The sequence below is a fragment of the Heliangelus exortis genome, chromosome 2 (assembly GCF_036169615.1).
Source record: "Heliangelus exortis chromosome 2, bHelExo1.hap1, whole genome shotgun sequence".
In the NCBI taxonomy this organism is placed as follows: Eukaryota; Metazoa; Chordata; class Aves; order Apodiformes; family Trochilidae; genus Heliangelus; species Heliangelus exortis.
Genome location: NC_092423.1, coordinates 119,253,767 through 119,276,189, shown reverse-complemented (window position 1 = coordinate 119,276,189; position 22,423 = coordinate 119,253,767). Strand labels below are relative to the sequence as shown.

Below are 22,423 nucleotides of genomic sequence, written 5' to 3'. Positions count from 1 at the left end.
TTAAACTCTCAGAGCCAGCAGCAACACCTGCTATTAAGAGGACTACAATGCAGTCCTGAGATTCCTTCTCACCTTTGGGATTAAGGGGTTTTGGCAATGAGGACACATGTGGAACAGATGAGTGATGACCTCTGCTCCATGTAATACTCCTCTGTGGCTTACAAGGAAGATGGACCAAGGGCTCTGCACATTCCCTAAGCTTCCCTACACATGCCCTTAATATCAGCTGAGCCCAAAGATGCTTTTCCTCGTCAAGTTATCTGCATGATAAAAAGATAGCCAATTGTAGGGCATGAGCAACACTTACTTTCTATGTACCATCTTATGTCAAACTAGGAAGAAATCTCTGGCTATTTTGCTGGAATTTCCTGTGAGGGTTTCAGTGCTGCTCCACTGCCTGAGAGCACACTGTTCTGTTTCTTTGTCCTTCCTCCTCACAGGTTACCTACTGCTACTCCTAATAGCAAGGAACCAAACTAAAAGGAACAAAGTATTCGCTGGAGCAAACTGGGTGACCTTGTTCTCTCATTTAATTAAGTTTCTTTTTCTGATTGCTCTGAAAAATCCGCTTTACAACATCTTGTAGAAATGTTAACATTTTTCTTTGTATTCTGTTTCCTTTTACTAGACCATTGCAGACATAGTTTCTTATTTTTCTGTAAACATATCCACTTAGAGAAAGCCACTCTTTAATCTGTTCCAAACTCATCCAAGTTTTACTGACTTATCCCTTTACCATAAGTCATCCACACATTATTTGTGTACTTACAAAGATAGTTTCTACATCGATTTGCTAATATTTTGCCTTTCAGGTGAACCTCAAGAAACCAATAAACGAAAGGAAAATATAAAGAGGGATTCCTGCTCTCACACTGCCTTTTACTAAGGAGGGCTGCAAGTCCTGTTCTCCTCTCACCCCCCACAGGAACTCCCTCAATGTTTGCTCTTCAAGGGCTCAAGTTTTAGGCTGGCAAGGTGCCAGCGAGTTCATTAGTGGCACACGGGATAACAGCACAGACCCAGTCCTCTGGGATTTAAACATTTTAATAGCCATGTTGTGATGGCTAGAAGAAATTAAATTCTGGATGGCTTGAGCTCTCTCAGGGGGTCCAAGTACCCATCTGTAGCAGATAATGCAATAGACAGTTACCTCCCATCTGCAGGCAGCTCTGGGACAGCAGATGTCTCTTGCCTTAGTAGCTAACTATCTGCAAACTGAAGTGTGCAAAGCAAGCATATTTTTGCAGTCACCTCACATACTTACTTCTGGGATTTGGCTAAAATGATCAGGTCCCATTAATCCTGGAAACCAGTTAGGACTGGAGACAACAGAAAACCAGAATCTAATTTTTCGTGGTTTAGGAAGTTACTTGAGGATCCATCCTGCTTTCCTTGTGCACCTGCAGGTGCAGCTTCTTTTGTTTGTTCTGGAAACAGAGATTTAAAAAAAAAAAAAAAAAGACAATGAATGAAAAACACAGCACAAGCAAATGCTCCTGGCTGCGTGGGATATGCCCTGAAATGAGAAAGTGCCTGTGTCAATAAACCACATCCGGTGGCTCGAGGCTGTCCCCACCTGCTGGGATGTGTGGAGGTGGATGGGAACACTCTGAGATAGTGGATCACTATTATGTGAGTCAGTTCTGGTCAGGGTACAGCTGTGCTGGGCACTGCTGGGTGGGACATTGCTGTGCAAATCAGTCTTGTGAGGGTAACCACAGTAAAGGACATGGCTGTGTGACAGTGCTGTGTGGGACATTGTGGTGAGGTAGGGACATCACTGTGTGGGACATTCCTGTGGGCATCACTGGAGTGTGGGACACTGATGTGTGGGATGTGAGGATCATCACTACATGGGATGTTGCCATGAGGAGCACCACCATGGCAGACACTGCTGTCAGGGACATCACAGGTCACCCCTGGGACACTACTGTGTGTGTTATGCAGTGGGTGGGACATTGCAGTGCAGGACATCCCTGTACAGGACATCTTTGTGAGGGTCATGGCTTGGCAGCACATCCCTGTACAGGACTGTGTGGGACATCACTGAGTTGATCACTGCCATGTGGATCCTGTGGGGAACATCCCCGTGCTGGACACCACCTGGCAGGACAGTCCCTGGGGCACACACTCCCCCCTCATCTCCCTTTCCCTCCTACTTCCCAAAGCTTTTCTGACAGCTTTCATAGCATTGCAGAATGGTTTGGGTTGAAAGGGACCTTAAATATCATTGACTCATATATTCATCATGGTTGGAAAGGATGTTCAAGATCATTGAGTCCAGCTGTCAGTCCTACACCTCCTTAACCACTAAATCATCTCCTGAAGTGCCACATGTACCTGACTTTTAAATACCCACAGGGACAGCAACTTTACCAACATCCTGGGCAGCCAGTTCACCCCTCTTTTGATGAAGAAATTTTCGTAATATCTAACCTGAACCTCCTCTGGTGCAGCTCTAGTTCCAACTCCCCTGCCATGGGCAGGCACACCTCTGACAAGACCAGATTGTTTAAGGCCCCATCCAACCAGACCCGGAGCACTTGCAGGGAGGGGGCATCCACAACTCCTCTGGGCAACCTGTGCCAGTGTCTCACCACCTTCACGGGGAAGAATTTCTTCCCTATGGCTAATCTAAATCTACAATCTTTCAGTGTAGAACCATTATCTTTCATCCTTTCTCTACATGCACTTGTAAAAAGTCTGTCCTCAGCTTTCCTATAGGCCCTTTCAGGTACTGGAACGCTGCTAAGGTCTCCCCGGAGCCTTCTTTTCTCCGAGCTAAACAACCCCAAAGCTCTCAGCCTCTTTCCATAGGAGAGATGCTCCAGCCCTCTCATCATCTTCCTGACCATCTCCTGGGCTCACTCCAACAGCTCCGTGTCCTTCCTGTGTTGAGGACTCCAGAACTGTCCCCAGTATTCCAGGTGGCTTCTCACGAGTAGAAGGGGAGAATCACCTCCCTCGACCTGCTTGCTGGGATTCTCTTTACTGCCGCCCGGGGCAGGGAGCGGGGGCGGAACGGGGTGGGGATGGGGGCAGCCGGCGCGGTCCTGCCCGGCCCTGCCCGGCCCATTCGGGCAGGGCGCACCCCCCTCCCCCCCCCCCCCCCCCCGCCTCCGCTCCCCCCTCCCTGCCCTCCGAGCCCGCCCCGCTCCGCTCCGCCGGGTGCCGGTATCGGCGAGGTCACGATCACGAAGCGGTGTCGGGATCCTTCCGTCGGGGCGGCACGGTGATGGGCGGCGCGGCGCTGTCGGGAGCGCTGTGGCTGGGGCTGCTGTGGGCCGGGAGCGGGGCCGGGGGGAGCTGTTCGGGGAGGTGCTGCGAGGTCCGGGACGCCGCCTGTGTCGGCGAAGGATGGAGGGAGGGAGGGGGCTACGGGACTTGCTACTGCGACGGAGGATGCCGGCGAGCCGGGGACTGCTGCCACGACCACGGCCAGGCGTGCCCGGGTAGGTGCGTCCCCCCCTATTTCCCCTCCCCCGTCCCCCGCCTTGGGCCCTGGAAACGCAGCCCGGAGCGAACCCACCGAGAGGGGCGTGGGTGGGGAGCAGGATGATCCCCCGGGGACCTCCGACCTTTTCTCAGGTATAGTTCTCCTGGCTGGTTGCCCGTGCTTTGCTGGCTGGAGTTTTCCTGTGGGATTTGGAGCTGGGGCGTGCAGTGAGGGTCTCGGGTATGAGGGGGCTCCGCAAAGCCAAATTCCTGCCCGATATGAACAACCTCGGGGCGAGGGCATGAGCCGGGACCAGGCTGGGGTTTTGTGCCAGGAGCAGCGGGCACAGGAGTGGGAATAAAGGAAAAGACTTGTCCCATGCTAGGCATTTGCTAGATTTCTGGATCAGCTGTAGTACAGTGCCTGGGGTTTTCCTGCCTGAAGTTATTTTCCCTCTAAAATGTGATGTATCTTACTTTTCACCCACTCCCATCCCAAATACCCATCGTTTACAGCAGGGATGTAGGATTATGGAGAAAACAGGAAAATTGGTTTTGCTCTGTCTGTCTGTGTCTCTCAGCTGATTCCTCACGTCTTGCCAAAAAAGTATCAATGAAATAATTGGGGAAATGGCCAGGGTGAGGTGTCATCCTAATTTATCCTGACAGGAATGACAAGGACTCACCATGAAGGCGAAAGCGTAAGGCAATAACTGAGAGGGTTCTCAGCCAGGCCCCAGGGGAAGGTCTGGCTCATGGGGGAGCAGTGGCAATGAGGGTAAAGTGGCCCAGTTCTACCAAACTGGATCCTTGTAGCCTTGTAGGTACTTACATCTCTTCATGCTGTGGCATTTCTACCTTTCATGGTCTTCACAATTTGTTCTCCCTTCCTCTGTGATATGGGACACTGCCCTCACTGCACATCAGTCTCCACTGCACAGTCCTGCTAACTGGAGCTTATTTAGTAGGCTCAGTGCTGTGCTGACATAGCCACATAGCTTTGGGACCCAAGTTGGCTTGTGCCTGTCTGGTTTGGGAAGAGGAAGCTCAAGTGTCGGATGGCACAGGCATGTCCTAGGAGTTGGAAAGCTGCACAGAAAGACTCATCAGAGCAGAACTCTGACCCCAGGTCTCTGAAGTCTCTGGGCCCCTCAGTTCAGAAAGGAGATTGAGGTGCTGGAGCAGGTCCAAAGGAGGGCAACTGGGCTGGTGAAGGGACTCCAGTCCTATGAGGAGAGGCTAAGGGAGCTGGGGCTCTTCAGCCTGGAGAATAGGAGGCTCAGGGGAGACCTCATCACTCTCTACAACTCCCTGAAAGGAGGGTGTAGCCAGGGGGGGGTTGGTCTCTTTTCCCAGGCAACTCTCAGCAAGTCAAGAGGGCACAGTCTCAAGTTGTGCCAGGGGAGGTTTAGGTTGGATATTAGGAAGAATTTCTTTATGGAGAGGGTGATCAGACATTGGAATGGGCTGCCCAGGAAAGTTGTGGAGATATTTAAAAAGAGACTGGCACTCAGTGCCATGGTCTGGTAACTGCAGCGGTAGTGGATCAAGGGTTGGACTTGATGATCTCTGAGGTCCCTTCCAACCCAGTCGATTCTATGACTCTATGATTCTAAGTCAGTTCTCAAGACTGCTAAGTAATCTCTCCAGAATAACAGAAGGGAAAGGACTATGCACTGTGAGGTCTGACAGAAGGTAGCATATTTAAAATTAGCTTTTTTAAACAGATCTTTTGTTCAGGAAAGTAAAAAGCAGGAGAGCTGACAACGCGCGGACTTGTTGTAGAGTCACAGCATACAGCATCTTCAGGAAATCAAATGATTTTTAATACTCAAGTATAACAGGAGACAGTAGTGCTAGCATTAAAATGGAACTGTAACCCAATAAAAAATTGTGTTCTTTAAAAATCAGTTCAAATTTGTGGTTGAAAATTTCTCATTTAGAAACTTTTCTAACCTTGATTTATGGCACCTGAGGAGGCCTTACTGTTGTGGAGTTGGTATTTTTGGGCTCAGTAGTGATTGCCTCAAAAGCCATGATGTTTGTGCTGTGTCTGTCCTGTACCCTGGGAGGGCAGTGGGTGCTCTAGATACAGGCAGGAAGGTGGGAATCTCAGTGAAGTCTGTGTCTCTGTCCTGCACCAGAGCTGGAATTTTGGGTGGCCCAGTTCAGGGAGCTAAAGTCTGTTTCTGTTTGCTGTATTGCCCATTTCACCTGGTTTGACTCCCTGCACCACCTCTCTGCCAGGCTGTGCAAGCACCAGTAGTAGTGTAAGCAAAGGGGCTGGGAGGTGTTACATGGGTGTAGCATGGGAGGACAGCACTTTGGCAGCCTGGCAGGGTGGTCCTGTAACTCACAAGAACTACAAAACTGATCACAAGAAGTCATTCTTTTGGAAGAAAATGTTCATATGTACTTTCTCTTGCAAGCAGCCAGTAAGTTATGTTTTGCATAGACAGAAATTCCAAATAGTTTCAGTGGGAGATTGTATCAACTTAGACAAGAATGGCTGGAAATTTTAAAGCTGTTTTTGTTCCCGTTGGATGTTGAGGTCTCACCATTGAGTTTTTCTAAATTCTGTCTATGTGTTTAATTACACTAATTATTTAATTTATTTATTGCATAGTTTGCTCTAAAATACTCTTTTGAAGTTGAGTTCAAAGATTTGAAACAGATACGTGAAGAAAGGTGACCAATGGTTCTTGTGCTACAACTTGTTTGTTCTTCCATTTGCTACTCATTATTTCATCACCAACTGAAATGACATCTCATTCTTTTGCAAATATTTAACAGGCCAAAGTATTTGGGGAGGGTGTAAATTACCTCAATAACAGGTATATTTAATCAAGAAATGTGTTAGGAATAATACAAAACCAATACTCCAGAATAACAGAAACCACTCAAATGATGGGTGTCCCGAAGCTCCCAGTATCATGGTTGAGTTCTGTCTTGCCTTGTAGTAGGTCTGGTACTTTTTAAATAGATGGCTGGGTCCAAGGGTTTTTAAATAAAATGCCTTACAGTTTTAAAATAAATTTCCATATAGCTCTAATTATGAAGAAAGAGTATACATAGAGAGCATTTAAAATAGAAACTACTGTACAATGAGAAATCCTTGAAAAAGGAATGGCTTTGCCATTTGAATGGAAGTGGTTACTCTGAGGATATCTGAAGGTCCTTTACACATTACAACATCCATTGGACAGTAATTCAGTGAAGATACTGTAATCCTCTTTCCAGGGATGGGAAAAAATGAAATAGAGGGTGACTCAAAAAAAATTCTATGATTCAAAATGCTGTAAATTGGAAAAAAAAAAAGTTCTGACCACTGAAGCAGTGCTTCACAGCACAGCAATGTCATTTTTCTGTGTATTTTTGAACTTCCAAGTGTCTCATCAGCTTCCACATTTTGGTAGGTACCTGAGCACAAATCCTGTCCTTCAGGTTCCTTTGTCTTGTATCCTTCCCATTGTTTCAATGAATCATCCTTTACCATCATTGTGTTAAGTAAGCTGGATCAGTAGCAATTTATAGGCCATGAATATAGTTATGGGTCCTGATACTCTCTTTGTGTTTCAAGAGATGACACCATTCCCTCTATGTCATCTCTGAGACCCATTCTCTGTCCTGCTGGGGAATTTGGCATCTTTCCAATGAAGCACAAAACTGAGGCACTGTCCCTTAATAGTTGCTGGGTATTGACTGGAAGAGCAACATTATTATCCCACTGGCTAAATTCCTTTCTAGCAACCCAATATTCTTATTATTCCACATGACTAAGGCAATTCATACTTCTTGTTCCAAGTCTTGATGACCATAAAATTACCATGTCTTTCTGTGGATGACCAATATTTAACTGTCAGTTTGGTTCACATTCTAAGATGTGAAGTCATCTCTCTATCTGTTAGGCAGCTGCCCATTCATTCCCTTGGGGAGCTTTCTGTGTGCAAAATGTGATGTTAGATCTGATGTTGTCTGCATATCAAGGTGCTAACAGGAGATTTAAATTATGGGGAAATTCTTATTTCTGCAGGTCGTTCATACAGCCAGCTTGGACGAGAGTTAACTGATAAGGAATTTGAACTAGATGACACTTTGGGTATTTCAGGTGAAACTAAGATGTGTGATCAGGCATTGACATCTATGCCTGAATTATTAAACAGTGTGAGCCCAAGGACTGTTTTCTGGACCTGCAGCCAGGCTGGAAAGACTGTGATGTCCATACTACATTTAGCACTTGTCCTGGCTATCATGGTGGGGTATAAGACATTTTTACTATCACTGTTTTTTTTTTTCTAGTTCAAAATGCTTGAAACAAATGTCTGAGAGTTGTGCTGCAACATATGATGAGAGTGGTGCCTTCACAGCCACTAAGATGGTGCCCTGTCCCCTGGGGTACCTCCATGTGCCTGAGGGTAATGCCTGGTGGTGTAGTGTCAGGTATCTGTATGTGATAAAGGGAACTGTATGATTTTCCATGATATTTCCCAGTGCTGTTCTACAAACCATACCCAGAAGCTGTGTGGGAAGGTGCTAATGGTTAAGCAGGATGGACAATCAGGGGCCCAGTGCCCAGGGCTGCTCTGTGGTTCTGTTTCAGCAGAGTTCCTTAGGGTGGGGGATGTGGCATCCTTGGCCACTCATATGCCTGGTGCTGCTGGGCCACTCAAAAGTGGGGAACTTTGGTCAGAACAAGCACACAGGGAGAGGAAAGCAGGAGAATTGTAATAGTGCACTAAGGACATGTGCCAGGTAGCCTCTGTCAGAGAGTTTATCTGCTTTATGATGTCTGCAGTGCTCCAAAACATTAGTGATGTAGTGATAGAACAAACTCAGCAATTTCTGTGTCTTATGAAGAGTAACAAACACCAAAGAGGTTGTCACATTTTACTCTTTCTTCCCAATGTCTTGTACTGGCAGAATCCCAGAGGGCAAAAAGTATTTTTCTGAAAGATTAATTTGGTCCCATCACTTTTCTTCAACACTGATACAAGCACATAACTAGTGGTTAAGCTATAAAGCTCCCCGGGGACTTAAATTGTAATCAGAAAATAAGACCGAAAAAAAAAAAAAAAAAAATCAAAAAAAATCAAACCCATGTGATATCTTCCATTACAAGCTAATAGGAAACCACACCCATGGGAAAATAAAAAGCTTCATTTAGCTGGATAATGAGAGATCTGAGCTGAAGCAGTTCAAAACCAATTTAAGATATCCCAGCCAACCTCTTGAGACACACTGATCAGAGGGAATGTGGTTTAGGGGGATGCAGTTGCCCAACCTAGAGCACCCAACAGGTGCCCTCCAGGAAAAGAAGCTACTGGGAATGGTCCAATTAAATGTTCTGGTAGGCCAAAGGTTGAGACTACTCGTGCAGGGCAATGATTCCTTATCTTTGGAGGATTCTTCCTCTTGATGGATGATTATGTGTGAGCTATTTTTCTGACCTGTTTGTTTTTCTGCTCTGCCTGCTGAGACTGAAGCTCCTCATTGGAGGGGTTGTGTTTGTTCCATTGGTAAGAACTCAGACACCATCCTCATCCAGCCTCTCAGCAGTCAGCTCAGAGTAGTTTTGAACAGCTCTAAAAGTGAAATTGCTAGGCCACACATTTTTCAAAACCTGTGGCTTGGTGTTCCTGTAGATGAAGCTAAGGAAATTTCAGTTTCATGGAAAGATGTGAAATGGTTGTGTGTTTCTTCCTGTTGTGTACTGTGTTGATGGACGAATAAAGTGAACACTTGTGTGTTATGTAGCTTCTTACCCAGGAATAATGTGTCCATCACCTGCTTCTGTTTTCTGGGAATCAGGCTACAAAACCTTTTATTTCAGAGCAGATTATTTGGATCCACCTAGAAGGTAACTGGTTTATTGTCCATGCTTACATTGGCAAGGTTGAGACAGAGCTACTGCTTTGTCAGAATATGAGAAATGCAAGAGAAGGGGCAATTATAGACAGGAAAAATGCTTATCATGCTTAATATGAGAACTACAAGGAACATGCCATCATTATTAGATGCACTGCAGAGAATATAATAAGTAAGGAAATGACTAGTGGATAGCAAATATAATAGATCTGAACATGAAATAAAGGCTCATTCTTAATGTTTTAGTTTTTTTCTGAAGAACCTGTATATTAATCAAAAAAAGGTGTAAAATGCCATCAACTGGGCTAAAGTTTTCAACAGTTTGTCAGAAAAATACTATGGGATACAAAACAAAGCATTTTTCTTCCTTTCTTAATCTGAAACATTTATCTGAGACCTTCACCTTATATGTGTTAATTTAACAGATAAAGAGAAAAGTTTTTTGTACCTATGAGGATTAGGCTGGGTTATGAGAGACCAAAGGTGCAAGCATATAGTACCTGTGGTATCAATGCTCTCCATGAGGGAAAGGCAATTTCTTATGATTCAGTTTATTTTCAGAATAATGGCACTTTCTCCATAGTATTTTGGTAAAGTTCAGAAGAAATTTGTGATCCATGAAAACTAAAAGTCAAATATTCAGTGGACTATTCTGTAGTTGGGAACGGGCAGAAGGCCTTTAAATTGCATTTTTACACATTTTGTTTGGTACATTGAAATATCTGTATGTTTTATTTCTATCAGTAGCTATTGAGACACAGAAACAACTCTACACATGTCCCTTCATTGTTCTGAGACTAAACAAAACCAGAATTGTCACCAAGAATTGCCTTTACAGAGAGAACTGTGGCGGAAGCCCTGTGCAAAGCTGTGGCAGTGGAACTTATTTCAGTGTTGAGTAAAGGGGGCTAGAAATTAATGTGAAGGGAATCAAGAGGTCTGAAAGGCTTCCTGAACTCTGCTACTTTATGTTCCAGCCTTTAAAGAAAACTTGGCTTAGGAACTGCCCAGATAGGTCAGACTACTCACTGGTCTAGATAATCCATGAGCTGATCTCTTTTTGGGCTAATGCTGTGTGCTTCAAGGGGGTACAGAAGAACCCCACAGCTGTAGTGAAAGGTTTCCACGAGGAGCTCTTTCTTTCTGGACAAGGAATAGGCCCCAAGCACTGCAGGCAGGCTTGAATGTTGAGTTTGAAGATGCAAACTCCTCGAAGAGCATATTAAAGCCTATAAAAAGAAGTACGTAAGAAAAACAGTCTTGCTACTCAAGCTGGGAGGAATGAAGATTAAACAGAGGCCTTGACCACTAGTAAAGTTTTCATACTGCTTTGCAGCTCTTCCTTGCATCGTTGGGGAGTGGAGCCACTGGAGTGGCTGTGCAGAGCAGTGCCAACCCAACCTGCGGGTCCGCAGGCGCTACGTGCAACAGGAACCTAAAAATGGGGGGGAACCTTGTCCTGCTCTAGAGGAGAAAGCTGGATGCCTGGAATACCTGACTTACCAGGGAGAGGACTGCGGCCAGGAACATGGTATCTCTTTGCTTTATCCATTCATTGTGCCCATCAGGGCTTTCATAAATTTTACTGCCGGCAATGAAAAAAGCAGCTGGCTGGTTAAAAGCACAAGTTAAAACCTTGCTTTCTCTCATTATATTGCTCTTTATTCTTTTCTTTTTCCCTGCTCAAGCTTTTTAAAATTTCATTAACTAAACAGCTAAGCTACCTGCATGCCTTTGGTTTGTTGATTTAAGCTCCCCAGTATCAAATTATCTCTGTGCAAAGTCAGAACTCAAATTCAGTACAAAATAGTAAGCAAAGCTCCTTGTAGGATTCCAGCACATCCTATTTCCTCACAGACTAGGTGGCATGGATTTCTAGATAAGATATATTTGTTCAGAGTAAGGATAGAGCTCATCTGTAAGGAATAGAGTTGAGGTCTGGCATTGCCAACATTTTATCGCTTTTTCAATAGCCAGTCAGCATCACCATTCACAAGCTCCTGATTCATTCACCCAGTTAAATGAAATGTGACTCAACTGCATCTTGCTGTCTTACTGTAACTGTTTTCTTCCTCAGTTCCTGCTTTCATAACTACCTCTGAATATGGTAAAGAAAGAAAACGTCGAGCAGCACCTTCTCTCTGGCCTTCAGATAAAGAAGAACCTGGGTAAACTGATTATCATATGCATGTGGGTCATCTTGTTCAATAGAACATAGCTTGCTCCAGAGAAAAATGTAATTAAATTTGCAATAATTAAACAATAAGCTACAGCTTGTACTGTTTTTCAGTCCTGCAGTTCATTTGCATGTTCTGGATGTTGTTTTGTGGTACTTGCTAATTGTTCTGTAATTAGACATTGGGGTCATGGCAAATGTGGGGATAGCTGCTTTTGAAACCAAAGAATAAATAATGCTAAACAGAAGCTGAATATATCTGTAAGTCTGAGAAATTAAGTCTTTGAAAAAAAAAACAACAAACAAGAGGCTGAATGTGATCAGACTCAAGAGACCTTTTGTTTTTAAATTGATTGCCACAAGCAGTGAAAAATTTTGTTTAGTTACCAGTAGAGATGGTTATGATGTTTAAATTAGGCTATTACTGGGTCTGTAATGCTCATAATGCTTTGCCCTGTGCTGCTTTCACCAGAACAATAAAGGCCCAGGGCATTCTTAAAGCCTCTTACATTTTCTTTTTTAGCAGCACAGAGAAAAAAATAGAATCACAGAATGGTTTGGGTTGGAAGGGACCTTAAAGATCTAGTTCAAACCCTCCATGGGCAGGGACATTGCCTACTAGACCAGGTTGCTCAAAGCCCCATCCAATGTGGTCTTGAAAACTTAAAGGGAGAGGGCATCCACTTCTCTAAGAAACTCATGCCAGTATCTCACCACTCTGACAGGAATGTCTTCCTAATACCCAACATAAATCTAACATCATTCTGTTTAGAACTATTGCCCTGTTGGGCTGTCACCACATGCTCTTGGGAAAAGTCCCTCCCCAGCTTTTCAGTAGGCCCCTTCAGGTACTGGAAGGCTGCTATAAGGGCTCCCTGGTGCCTTCTCAAGGCTGGACAACCCCAACTCTCTCAGTCTTTGTTACTCAGTTTTTCATCAGAATTTAAGAATACAGAACACAACCAGAAAGTAAGATCATCCATGAAGCACTGGACTGGGGCATGGAATGAGAAACAGTCTGTGTAATGTTTTCAGGTTAGGGCCAGTTTCAGAGTTGTTAGCAATGATGCCAAACTTGCACTTCACAAATACCACTTGTTTGATATGTTAAAGTGCCGGGTCCTGCACTTTGGCCACAACAACCCCATGGGGAGCTCCAGGCTGAGCACAGAGTGACTGAGAGCAGCCAGGCAGAAAGGGACCTGGGAGTCTGGATTGACAGGAAGCTGAACATGAGCCAGCAGTGTGCCCAGGTGGCCAAGAAGGCCAATGGCATCCTGCCCTGTATCAGGAACAGCATGGCCAGCACGTCCAGGGAAGGGATTCTTCCCCTGTACTCAGCCCTGGTGAGGCCACACCTTGAGTCCTGTGTCCAGTTCTGGGCCCCTCAGTTCAGGAAGGAGATTGAAGTGCTGCAGCAGGTCCAAAGGAGGGCAACTGGGCGGGTGAAGGGACTCCAGCACAAGTCCTGTGAGGTGAAGCTGAGGGAGTTGTCCCCAGTCTGGAGAAGTCTGTTCAGTCTGGAGAAGCGGAGGCTCAGGGGAGACCTCGTCACTCTCTACAACCAGGGGGAGAGGGGGTCGGTCTCTTTTCCCAGGCAACTCTCAGCAAGACAAGAGGGCACGGTCTCAAGCTGTGCCAGGGGAGGTTTAGGTTAGATATTAGAAAGAATTTCTTCATGGAGAGGGTGATCAGACATTGGAATGGGCTGCCCAGGGAAGTAGTGGATTCTCTGTCCCTGGAGATATTAAAAAGAGACTGGATGTGGCACTCAGTGCCATGGTCTGGTAACTGCAGCGGTAGTGGATCAACAGTTGGACTTTATGGTCTCAGAGGTCATAGAATCATAGAATTGGCTGGGTTGGAAGGGACCTCAGAGATCATCAAGTCCAACCCTTGACCCACCGCTGTGGTTGCTAGACTGTGGCACTAAGTGCCACATCCAGTCTCTTTTTAAATATCTCCAGGGACGGAGAATCCACCGCTTCCCTGGGCAGCCCATTCCAATGCTTGATCACCCTCTCAGTAAAGAAATTCTTTCTAATGTCCAACCTAAACCTCCCCTGGCACAACTTGAGACCGTGCCCTCCTGTCTTGCTGAGGGTTGCCTGGGAAAAGAGACCAACCCCCACCTGGCTACCCCCTCCTTTCAGGGAGTTGTAGAGTGTGATGAGGTCCCTTCCAACCCAGCCGATTCTGTAATTCCATGATTCTATGATTTAAGATGCACACGCAGCTTGTGCTTTGGCTATCATAACTAACTTAGTACTTTTCCTTCTGGGCAGATACTGTGTGGAATTTAAAACAGAATCACTTTCACACCACTGTGCTTTGGAGAACCGGCCTTACGCACGATGGATGCAGTACCTACGGGAAGGACACACCGTGTGTGTAGCCTGCCAGCCTCCAGCTATGAATGCTGGCACACAACGTTGTTCTGGAGATGGCCACAATGCAGATGGGTAAGGAAAGAGGTTTTTCTGATGTCTCTTCTGTAGCAAAACCCAGCACAGAAGTTAAGGCTTCTCTGGGTCTCATTAAAAGCTGCATTATCACACCTAAAAAATGAAATGGCTCACATCACTCGTACAGCTCAGTTACCCTTTCAGTTTTCACTGAAATCACTTGTAAAACCTAGGTAAAATTGGGAAACAGTGCTTTGAATGTTTTATTTACTATTGTGAAGAGATGATGCACCTTCTGTATTGCTAGGTCTTTTTACAGCTATGGGGACGTTTACTTAAAAATAGTACCTTCCTGCCACAGTCCAAATCTGACTTCAGGTTTAAAAGTGGTGGATCAGTACTCCTCTCAAACCTATACAGCTGGTTACTGGAACAGTCATTTTGAAAGTAGAGATTTAATATTTGGAACAGATTTTAATTTGATCTATATGTTTATTAATATGCATAGTGCTTAATACATGTACAACCAGCTCCTCAGTCCACGATCCTGTATACGATAGGAATATAATGCCTGCTCCAGAAAGCATTTTAAGAGCTAGATGAGCTAATTAAAGTCTTACATTATTAAGCAAATCTAATTTTCACATCTTATATGACACAGCCTTGCAATGTGAAACAGAGTTTTCAGTGTTTTAATTCCTCATTTATTGTCACATTTCAGTGGTAAAATCTTACACTGGGAAGCAGTTGGTAATTCTCAGTGCCAAGGAACCTGGAAGAAGATTCGGCAACTGGAGCACTGTTCATGTCCCCTTGTGCATAGCTTTATTTTTACATAAAAGTTCAAAAGACCTTAAAAACAGCAACAACAAAAAGATTAAGAAAATTAATACCAATGCCAAGAAGCCCACATATTTCTGCTGCATTTTCTGGAGTCTAAACGTATTTTAAAGGAGTGAGAACTTTGAAAGAAGCCTTTTGGGAAATTCTCTCTGCCTTACTACAAAATGCCAAAATTTATCTTTGTATTGGAACACTAGAAGCATGTTTCCATGTTTTGCTTTTGTTATTAAAGAGCGAATGTTTCTAATTGCAGCAGGTACTTATACTAAATTCTTGTTCTTTACTGGCCAGTCCTGGCTACAGGCACTGCTTCTCTGCTTCTCCTCAGTAGTAAGCCAGACAAACAGCCTCCCTCAAGCCTTAGAACAGTTATTCTCACCATTAAATAGCAAGGGTGAATAAAAATGCAGGTTTGGGAGTTAAACCCATATTTCAGCTTAGATCCTTTGTCCTTTCCCAATATCAGCTATACAAGTGCTTAAACTGCAAATGGATAAATATTCTTTCACACTGCAGTTTTCATGTTAAGCCACCTTCAAAGACATGTGAGCAGTCAGCATTGTCAGAGTCTTGCTCAGAACTTCATGACACTCATGCAAAGTGTGAACTTTATGACAGATGAACCTAAACAAGACTTTGTGACTGAAGCTTTGGCTAGCATTAAAGAAGTTACTTATTACTAGTTAAAACTGCTCATGTACTATGATTAACATTGAAACCTGCAATATTAGAGCACTGGCAAGACTGCTATGTGAGTATCTCAAATCCTTGTTTTGTTACTTGAATTATTGTTACAGCATTAGTGGCTGCACTTCCTCACTTGTCAGATACCTGCTATGGTACAGCTTACAGCTGCTCCAGCATTCCTTGCTGAAGGACTTTTACTTTAGTCTTTTATTTTACAAAAATCCCGAAATTCATCTTTCCTAAAAAGAAATGCCTTAAAGGTATGAAAATTTACCATTAAGACACACAACATCTCTGTGGAACCTAAAGACTTCTGCTTGCTGCTGTTTCTAGTAGCTGCAAGAGGAAACCATAGTGTCTGGTGGCTAGAATGAGGAACATGATCTGACTGAGGTCCTGTCTCCAGTAAGAGTGTGAAACAAACCTTTGAAACTGTACTTTACTCTTTTATCTTAACAGAAGCGGCCCCAAATAAATAAGGCAGAGATATTATCTTAATACTTTCTGAACATTTCAGCCTTCAAGTATATATCTCTTCCTTTGTAGACAGGAAAATAGCTCAGAGAGTTTTATTTTATTATGACCAGTTTGGAAAGATACTTTCCTTGTAGTGTTCTTGTAAAATAAAAGCCTTATCCAAGGGCACAGGTACAGAAAACAATTGTATTGAGGAGTTTTCATTTTAAATAGAATGCTGTGATGTATTAGTTCAAATAACTAGATGAACAGTGCAAAGTATGGGGTTTCTGAGGTCGTGAAACTTTCCCCCACAATCTGAATGAAGAGACAGAGTAGTACTATCATTCATCTTTTACAGTCTGTCATGAACAGGACATACAGAGTGACCAGCTGCCACCTTGATGGTTGGTTACCCCCATCAAGCAAGCTTTGCTTGCTGCCACTGCAGACTGAGACAGTGGAAAACAAAAATGAAACAAGGCTCATGAGCTATGCTATCAGTGTACGTATAGACTTGTTGCTGAGCCCCACTTTGGCCATGCATTTTCAAGCTTTCCCTGTCCTTCTCACCTAGAAGCCACTTCTTATGACAAGGTAGGTGGCATAAGATAATAAAGAGATGCTAAGAGCTACCATCATACTGTTACTTTCCATATGTTTTCCATCTCTTCTATGAGATCTTCTATGAGATTAAAAAGTGTCATTATGCCAATACACGGTATGCTCAACACAACTTTCTACCCAGAATTTCACCTTAATTCTTTAAAAAGAAAGCTCCAGAACCTTTACTACTTATAAAATTACATGGAGTATCACATTTTGAACTGAAAAAAGACAAGGAATCAGTTTGTAGAATTAGCAATACTTATACAAACATATTTTGGGGTATAACATTGACAGAAACGGCCAAAATTTCAAAGTAAAGCAAATCAATTAGAATGGATAATATAGGAGGAAGTAAAATGATAAAAAGCTTAGTCTGACTAGAGATAGAGCCATTAAAAATACACAACACTTGGTTTCTGTATTAACCTCTATCAAGCTAAGCACGTTGCCAGTCATTTATTACTCATATACTATGTACATAATGATATTTCTTGAACCACTTCCAAGTGTTTTCACATTTCAGAAATTAGGTCATCTATTGTGTGTGGATAAAAGGCCAGGCTTTACATTTCAGTCATCAGTACCCAAGCAAGTGAGCTTACATGAACATTTTACACCCATTAATATTCTGTTTCATGCTTTAGGACAGACACACTGCTGGATACTGAGATAAATAAGTTATTATTCTGGATAAGCCAGACTATGTCCTTATGTAGGGAACTGTCAAGAAGAGTTGATTCCTGTAGTCCAAATTAGTCTTGTTCAATCCTGCACAGTGTTCTCCATCGGTCTTTTAACATGACACTGGTTCGATTGTTGAAGTCACCATGGACCAAAATTTTAGCCCAGTTACCCACTCCAAACTCCCTTACTCCTGATTTCAGTTGCAAATCTTCTTTATAAGTCCATCGCTAGGGGAAGAACAGAGAAAATACCAGATATATGAAAAGAGAAAGGTATTAATGTAAGAAAATACCAAAGCAAGTTCTTCAGCACTGCTCTAGTTATTATAGAGCTCATATGTCTGAGGGTCAGTAGGGTCATTTTGGTTTCTTTTGAGCACCATAACTTGACACTAAATGCAATAAAAAAAAGGCTACAAACTCAGCAAGCACCTGGAACCAGAACCATATACTTCCCATTTCACAAGATAAAGGAAAAAAAAACAACCCTGTGCTTTCACCAATGAACTTGAACCTCTATGAGACAGAGAAGGGGACTTGGCTACCTGTGTTTATGTCTTACATGTGTTCTGCATGCAGGTGTTGTTGAGGGCAGTACCTTGTCCACAGCAGTCTGCGTGTCTGGAATTTGCGCTCAGCTTTGCTACTGGCTGACCCTTCAAAACAGGAAAGCAGCAACTGTGTCACCCAGCCTGAGCTGGGTCCCTGGGCAAGGCTCCAGTAGCTAGGGAGGAGCATCTTGGGCTGCTGGAGGAGACTGCTGCTCCAGACTGGGTCTAGAGCACAAGTCTCATGAGGAGCAGGTGAAAGAAGTGGAGTGTTTAGCCTGGAGAGAAGGAGGCTGAGGGGAGACCTTATTGCCCTCTACAGCTGTCTGAAAGAAGGCTGTAGCAATGTGGATGTCAGTCACTTCTCCCTAGTATCAAGCAACAAAACAAGAAATGGCCTCATGTTGTGCCAAGGAAGGTTTACATTGGATATTAGAAGAAAATGTTTCACCAAAAGTGCTGTCAAGGACCGAAACAGGCTGCCCAGGGATGTGGTTGAAGTCACCATCCCTGGAAGCATTAAAAGGCTGTAGATGTGGTACTTGGGTACATGGTTTTGTGTTGGACTTGGCAGTGCTGGGTTGACAGATGGACTTGATCTTAAGGATCTTTTCCAACCAAAACAATTCTATCATCCTACAATTCTAACATCCCTTAATAGTTCTGTAGCCAGCAGGATTGGGTAGAATTGCAATTATCCCCAGGATTAATTGTATATAATCCTTCTGTGATAGGGTACCAACCTTTGCTGATTTGCCTAGAGTGATAAATTTATAACCAAACCTCTAGAGCCTTGTGGGGGGTGCCAAGGGGGATTATGTGTTAATAAATCCTCAGGTTAATTAGAATAACTGTATTGGAAGAAAAAAAAAATCTATAAAACTTTAGAAAAGAACAAGAAGTATAAATGTCTGGTGCCAAAGGCCTAGAACTTGTAGTTCATGGGATGAAAAGAGGTTTACCAGAGTATGTAAAACACCTCCTCCTGTAAATAACAGGTAGTTCCCCACTATCAAATGGATAAATGGTGTTGTCTGTAAAGCAGAAGGGAACTTGAGAGAATTAGGCTATTGCTGACCCTCACATTTTCAAAATGGTAGAGAATTGGCAATGAAGGGAAATGAAGTTGCAGAGAAGTAGCCTCAACTTAAAGAAATTTAAACTTGGTAGAGCCATAGGAGATCCAAGTAGGACAAGGAAATCTGAACTGCAGGGGAATAAACACCACTTAACTCTGCAAATAATGTAGCCATTGGAAATGTAAATCTTGTATCTCCCATCATTAGACAAATGCATACTGTCCTGTTTCAAAGCTTTTTTTTTCCTGTGGATCTTTGTAAAATTCTGCTCTTAAAAGCAACAATAATTAAGGCACCAGGGATGGGCTAGGTGACAATTTTGAGTGACATTCTGCACCCCTTTCACACAGAAGTGAAAGGCAGGGTGGTGGATGACTCTGGGTGGGGCAGGAGGTTAGATAATATTCAGACTGGTCAAAATTGTATTCTGGTTATTCCACAACAAGGAAAAATTTGGCATCTACACAAAGTGCAAGCTCAGGTATGTGAAGATCAAATTTCACATCTGAAAGCTGGACTTACTCCAGCTTAATGCAACTGGCAGTGCCTCTTCAAAAGACTGTGACCACTCATCAGCTTCACTAAGCAGAAAGAACTGAGAGCAGTAGTTCAGCTGTGTTTCTAAACAGATAGAAACTTCTCCATTCTACCCTTTATCAAAAATACTTCCTTTTTCCAATACTTCCTGTTCCAAAGATTTTTGTAACATTAGAGGTGAATGTGGAGGGTTTTTTTTTTTTTACTATTATTAAAAGGCCAGAGATTCCACTGGAACTATCCAGTTCATCTCATTTCAGAGAATGCCAGAAAACTCTCCTAAATAAAATCTTTATTCAGGTTACACAGTTACGCTTGACCTACAGCACCCGATAATTCAAATACTTCCAGGAACAGAGACAATTACAACTCTTGTTACTTGTTGCAATGATTAATTACATTCGCTGTTAAAAGGGTTGTTTTTTGCTTAAGCCCAGGCAGTCACATAGCCTCCAGCACTGTTACAAGCTACCCAGACTGGGAGAGAGTGGACATAATGCAGCACCCTGCCTGAGCCAACATAATCACAGTGCCTAGTCCTGAGCTATGTAACTTTTGGCTAGCTCAGAACACTGGCAGAGCAAGCCTGACTTTGCCAGATAACGTAGACATGCCACAATGTATCTAGAGATCTTGTTATTCCTTAGAATCAGTTCTGCTCTAGTAAAACATCTTCCTCTGACTGTGTGTTCTGGGGCTCTGCTCTGATTTTTATTTTTTTCCCCTCCAAATTTAAATATATGGTAGGTTTTGGTTTTTTTTTTTTCCATACGAGTCTGACTAAACTCTGAACACCCAGGTTTTCAGACATTCTTTAAATTCAACTGTCAGTCAGATTGTAGAAAATCCTAGAACTCACCACACACGCAGAGGATACAAATATTGAGCACAAACCATTCTCTAAATTCTGTGACACTTGCATCCCCTAAATTAGGAATGAGAAAATAATGTCCACTTCCCTTGAATAGCACTGCAGACTGTTGTACACAGCTAACTGGGAACACAGCAGTGAAAGGCTGAAAATGGGCACTGAACCATTGCAATGAAATGTCATTTACAAAACAAGAGCAAACAATGCTGACATTGAAAGAAGAACTTACATGGAAAAAGGAAGTTCTAGAAGTCAACAGCTCTGACATTCACTGCATTCTTTCATGCATGCAGACAATTTTATAACCCAGATTATTAAGCAGAGAAGCAGATTTATTGTTTAAGAGGCCAATATAATTTGCTTTCTACATAGTATTTATAAGAGGTTTCACTGGCAGGGAGTATGGCATAAATATCACACAGACAGCAAATGCCTCCTTTCCTAAGTGTTTAAATAAACATTGTTCTGCATTTAAGTCAAAGTTTTTATAAATTTTTCAATGAATTCTTTGCTGCTACTGGATGTAGTTTTCTACAAAGTCAGTCTCTACATTTCAATTTCAGTTGAACTATAGTAAGAAAATTAGGCACATCTATTTTTTTTTTCTAGCAAGATGTGTGCATACCTGGACACAGTGCTTGCAGCTGCCCCATACCTCAGTATGAAAATAAGTGAATATAAAGCTGTTGTTAGCTCTGTGTCAGCTGTTGTCCATTTTGTTTAAATCTTGTTGTTGAAAAAGGATTGATGGAAATGTACATGCTTACCAGCAACTGGCTGATAATGTACGTATCCAAACATAAGGTGGACTAAAGGAATTTACTACGTTTTTGAAGACAACAAGCAAATACAGTAATTACTGATTTTTTTTTTTCAAGGCACTTTTGTATTTGCAGCTTCTAAGGAGGCTCTCAGTGATTTAACCACGTGTGAGATTTGTGAGAAAGTGAAAAACTTTCTATGTAGCAGGAAACATCATCTTCAAGCATTGATAGTGGTAGCCTATCTCAACAACACCTCTCATTAGGATACAACTGAAGATTCCACCAGTACTACAAATTCCATAAAAATGCTTGCAGAACTGGAAATGAATGCAACTCTCCTCAAGAACAGTCTGAAAAAATCAAGCAGGTTTATCCTTCATTATTACATGAAAAATTAAATGTCACAATCAACCTCAAAAAAAAATTCAACAGCTCACACTAAAATGGACATATGTTGATAACTTGTACTGTTATCTAAAGAAAAAGACTCCATATTGCTTTATAAGATATAGGAGGTCAATGGGAATACATTTATAATTTAATACAGAAGTTTTTATCATGATACCTGAAGAAAACTGGCTTTGCACAAAAATCAGTTTGTAACAGTATACTCCATGATCAAATCAACTTCAAACTCTCTTCTATTAGGGCACAGACTTCTGTACTTCCCACCAATAGGAAATGTAGAATTATTTTAAGTAATTCAGTGTAGTAGGCTTACCCATGAAGACAATGTAGCACTATAAAAAGGCCCTATTATTTGGCTTATAAAAACTAAAGTAATTTTATACTATATATGCTTTTTCCTCAAATTAACAAAGTATTGAATTATAAAATTGGTAAATCTCTAGCCTTTTAAGCGAGAGAACAAAAAGCCTTTGAAGTTTGCCCAAAACTCTTGGGGGCAAATGACATCCTGAATTCTTTAATCTAAACAGGGGGGAATTTTTTTTTAATCATAATGTTTTAAAAGACTCAGGCTAAGCTTTATTAACAGTTTCTTTCAACAAATGAAAGGCTCCTGAGCATTAGCAACAATATTTGAGACAGGAATTAGGAATTAAAATCCTGTCTCAGAGCTGTAGTACAGCTTGAATAATGTAAAGAATCTTCAACCCAGCCATTTTGGAGGCAGAGGCAAATGGAGGGTGGGGGCAGAAATCTAGGCAGACTTATTTTATTTCCATTTAGAACAGGCAATGGGTACAAACCTGTCTTTTTCGACCACAAGCCCAAGCATCAGCTGGTTTCTCCACATTTTGCAAGTTGTTAAGACCTGGAAGAAAATTCATATACATCCAAACCAATGAGGAGTCACCATTAAGGCAGTAGTTCTGCTTTCCACCATTTAAGAATGTACAGTATTTTGACACGCTTTCACAGAATGGAAAAATTTCAGTGTCTACTTTTAAATTAATATATTTATATATACAGATTCACATGAATCTCACCTTAGACCAAGGAC

General features: G+C 42.6%; 2 protein-coding genes across 2 annotated transcripts in view; one reads left to right on the top strand and one right to left on the bottom strand.

The window, feature by feature from the left end:
• The first annotated feature begins 3,140 nt into the window (after positions 1–3,140).
• SBSPON (somatomedin B and thrombospondin type 1 domain containing) lies at positions 3,141–14,976 on the top strand. Its single transcript, XM_071737773.1, has 5 exons — positions 3,141–3,452; positions 10,637–10,831; positions 11,378–11,468; positions 13,762–13,938; positions 14,603–14,976. The coding sequence occupies exons 1-5, from the start codon at positions 3,236–3,238 to the stop codon at positions 14,718–14,720; spliced, it is 798 nt and encodes a 265-aa protein (XP_071593874.1). The 5' UTR covers positions 3,141–3,235; the 3' UTR covers positions 14,721–14,976.
• Positions 14,354–22,423, bottom strand: part of TERF1 (telomeric repeat binding factor 1) — a 20,637-nt gene continuing 12,567 nt past the window's right edge. Inside the window, 2 exon segments of the mRNA XM_071737774.1 lie at positions 14,354–17,387; positions 22,170–22,234. Of these exon segments, the coding sequence (XP_071593875.1) occupies positions 17,229–17,387; positions 22,170–22,234 (224 nt within the window). The 3' untranslated portion in view covers positions 14,354–17,228.

Excerpts from the sequence above, each read along its gene's own strand:
- SBSPON (XM_071737773.1), top strand. The coding sequence starts at position 3,236 with ATGGGCGGCGCGGCGCTGTCGGGAGCGCTGTGGCTGGGGCTGCTGTGG. Across the intron at positions 3,453-10,636 it reads CCACGGCCAGGCGTGCCCGG|CTCTTCCTTGCATCGTTGGG; the intron begins GTAGGTGCGTCC and ends ACTGCTTTGCAG. Across the intron at positions 10,832-11,377 it reads GGACTGCGGCCAGGAACATG|TTCCTGCTTTCATAACTACC; the intron begins GTATCTCTTTGC and ends TTTCTTCCTCAG.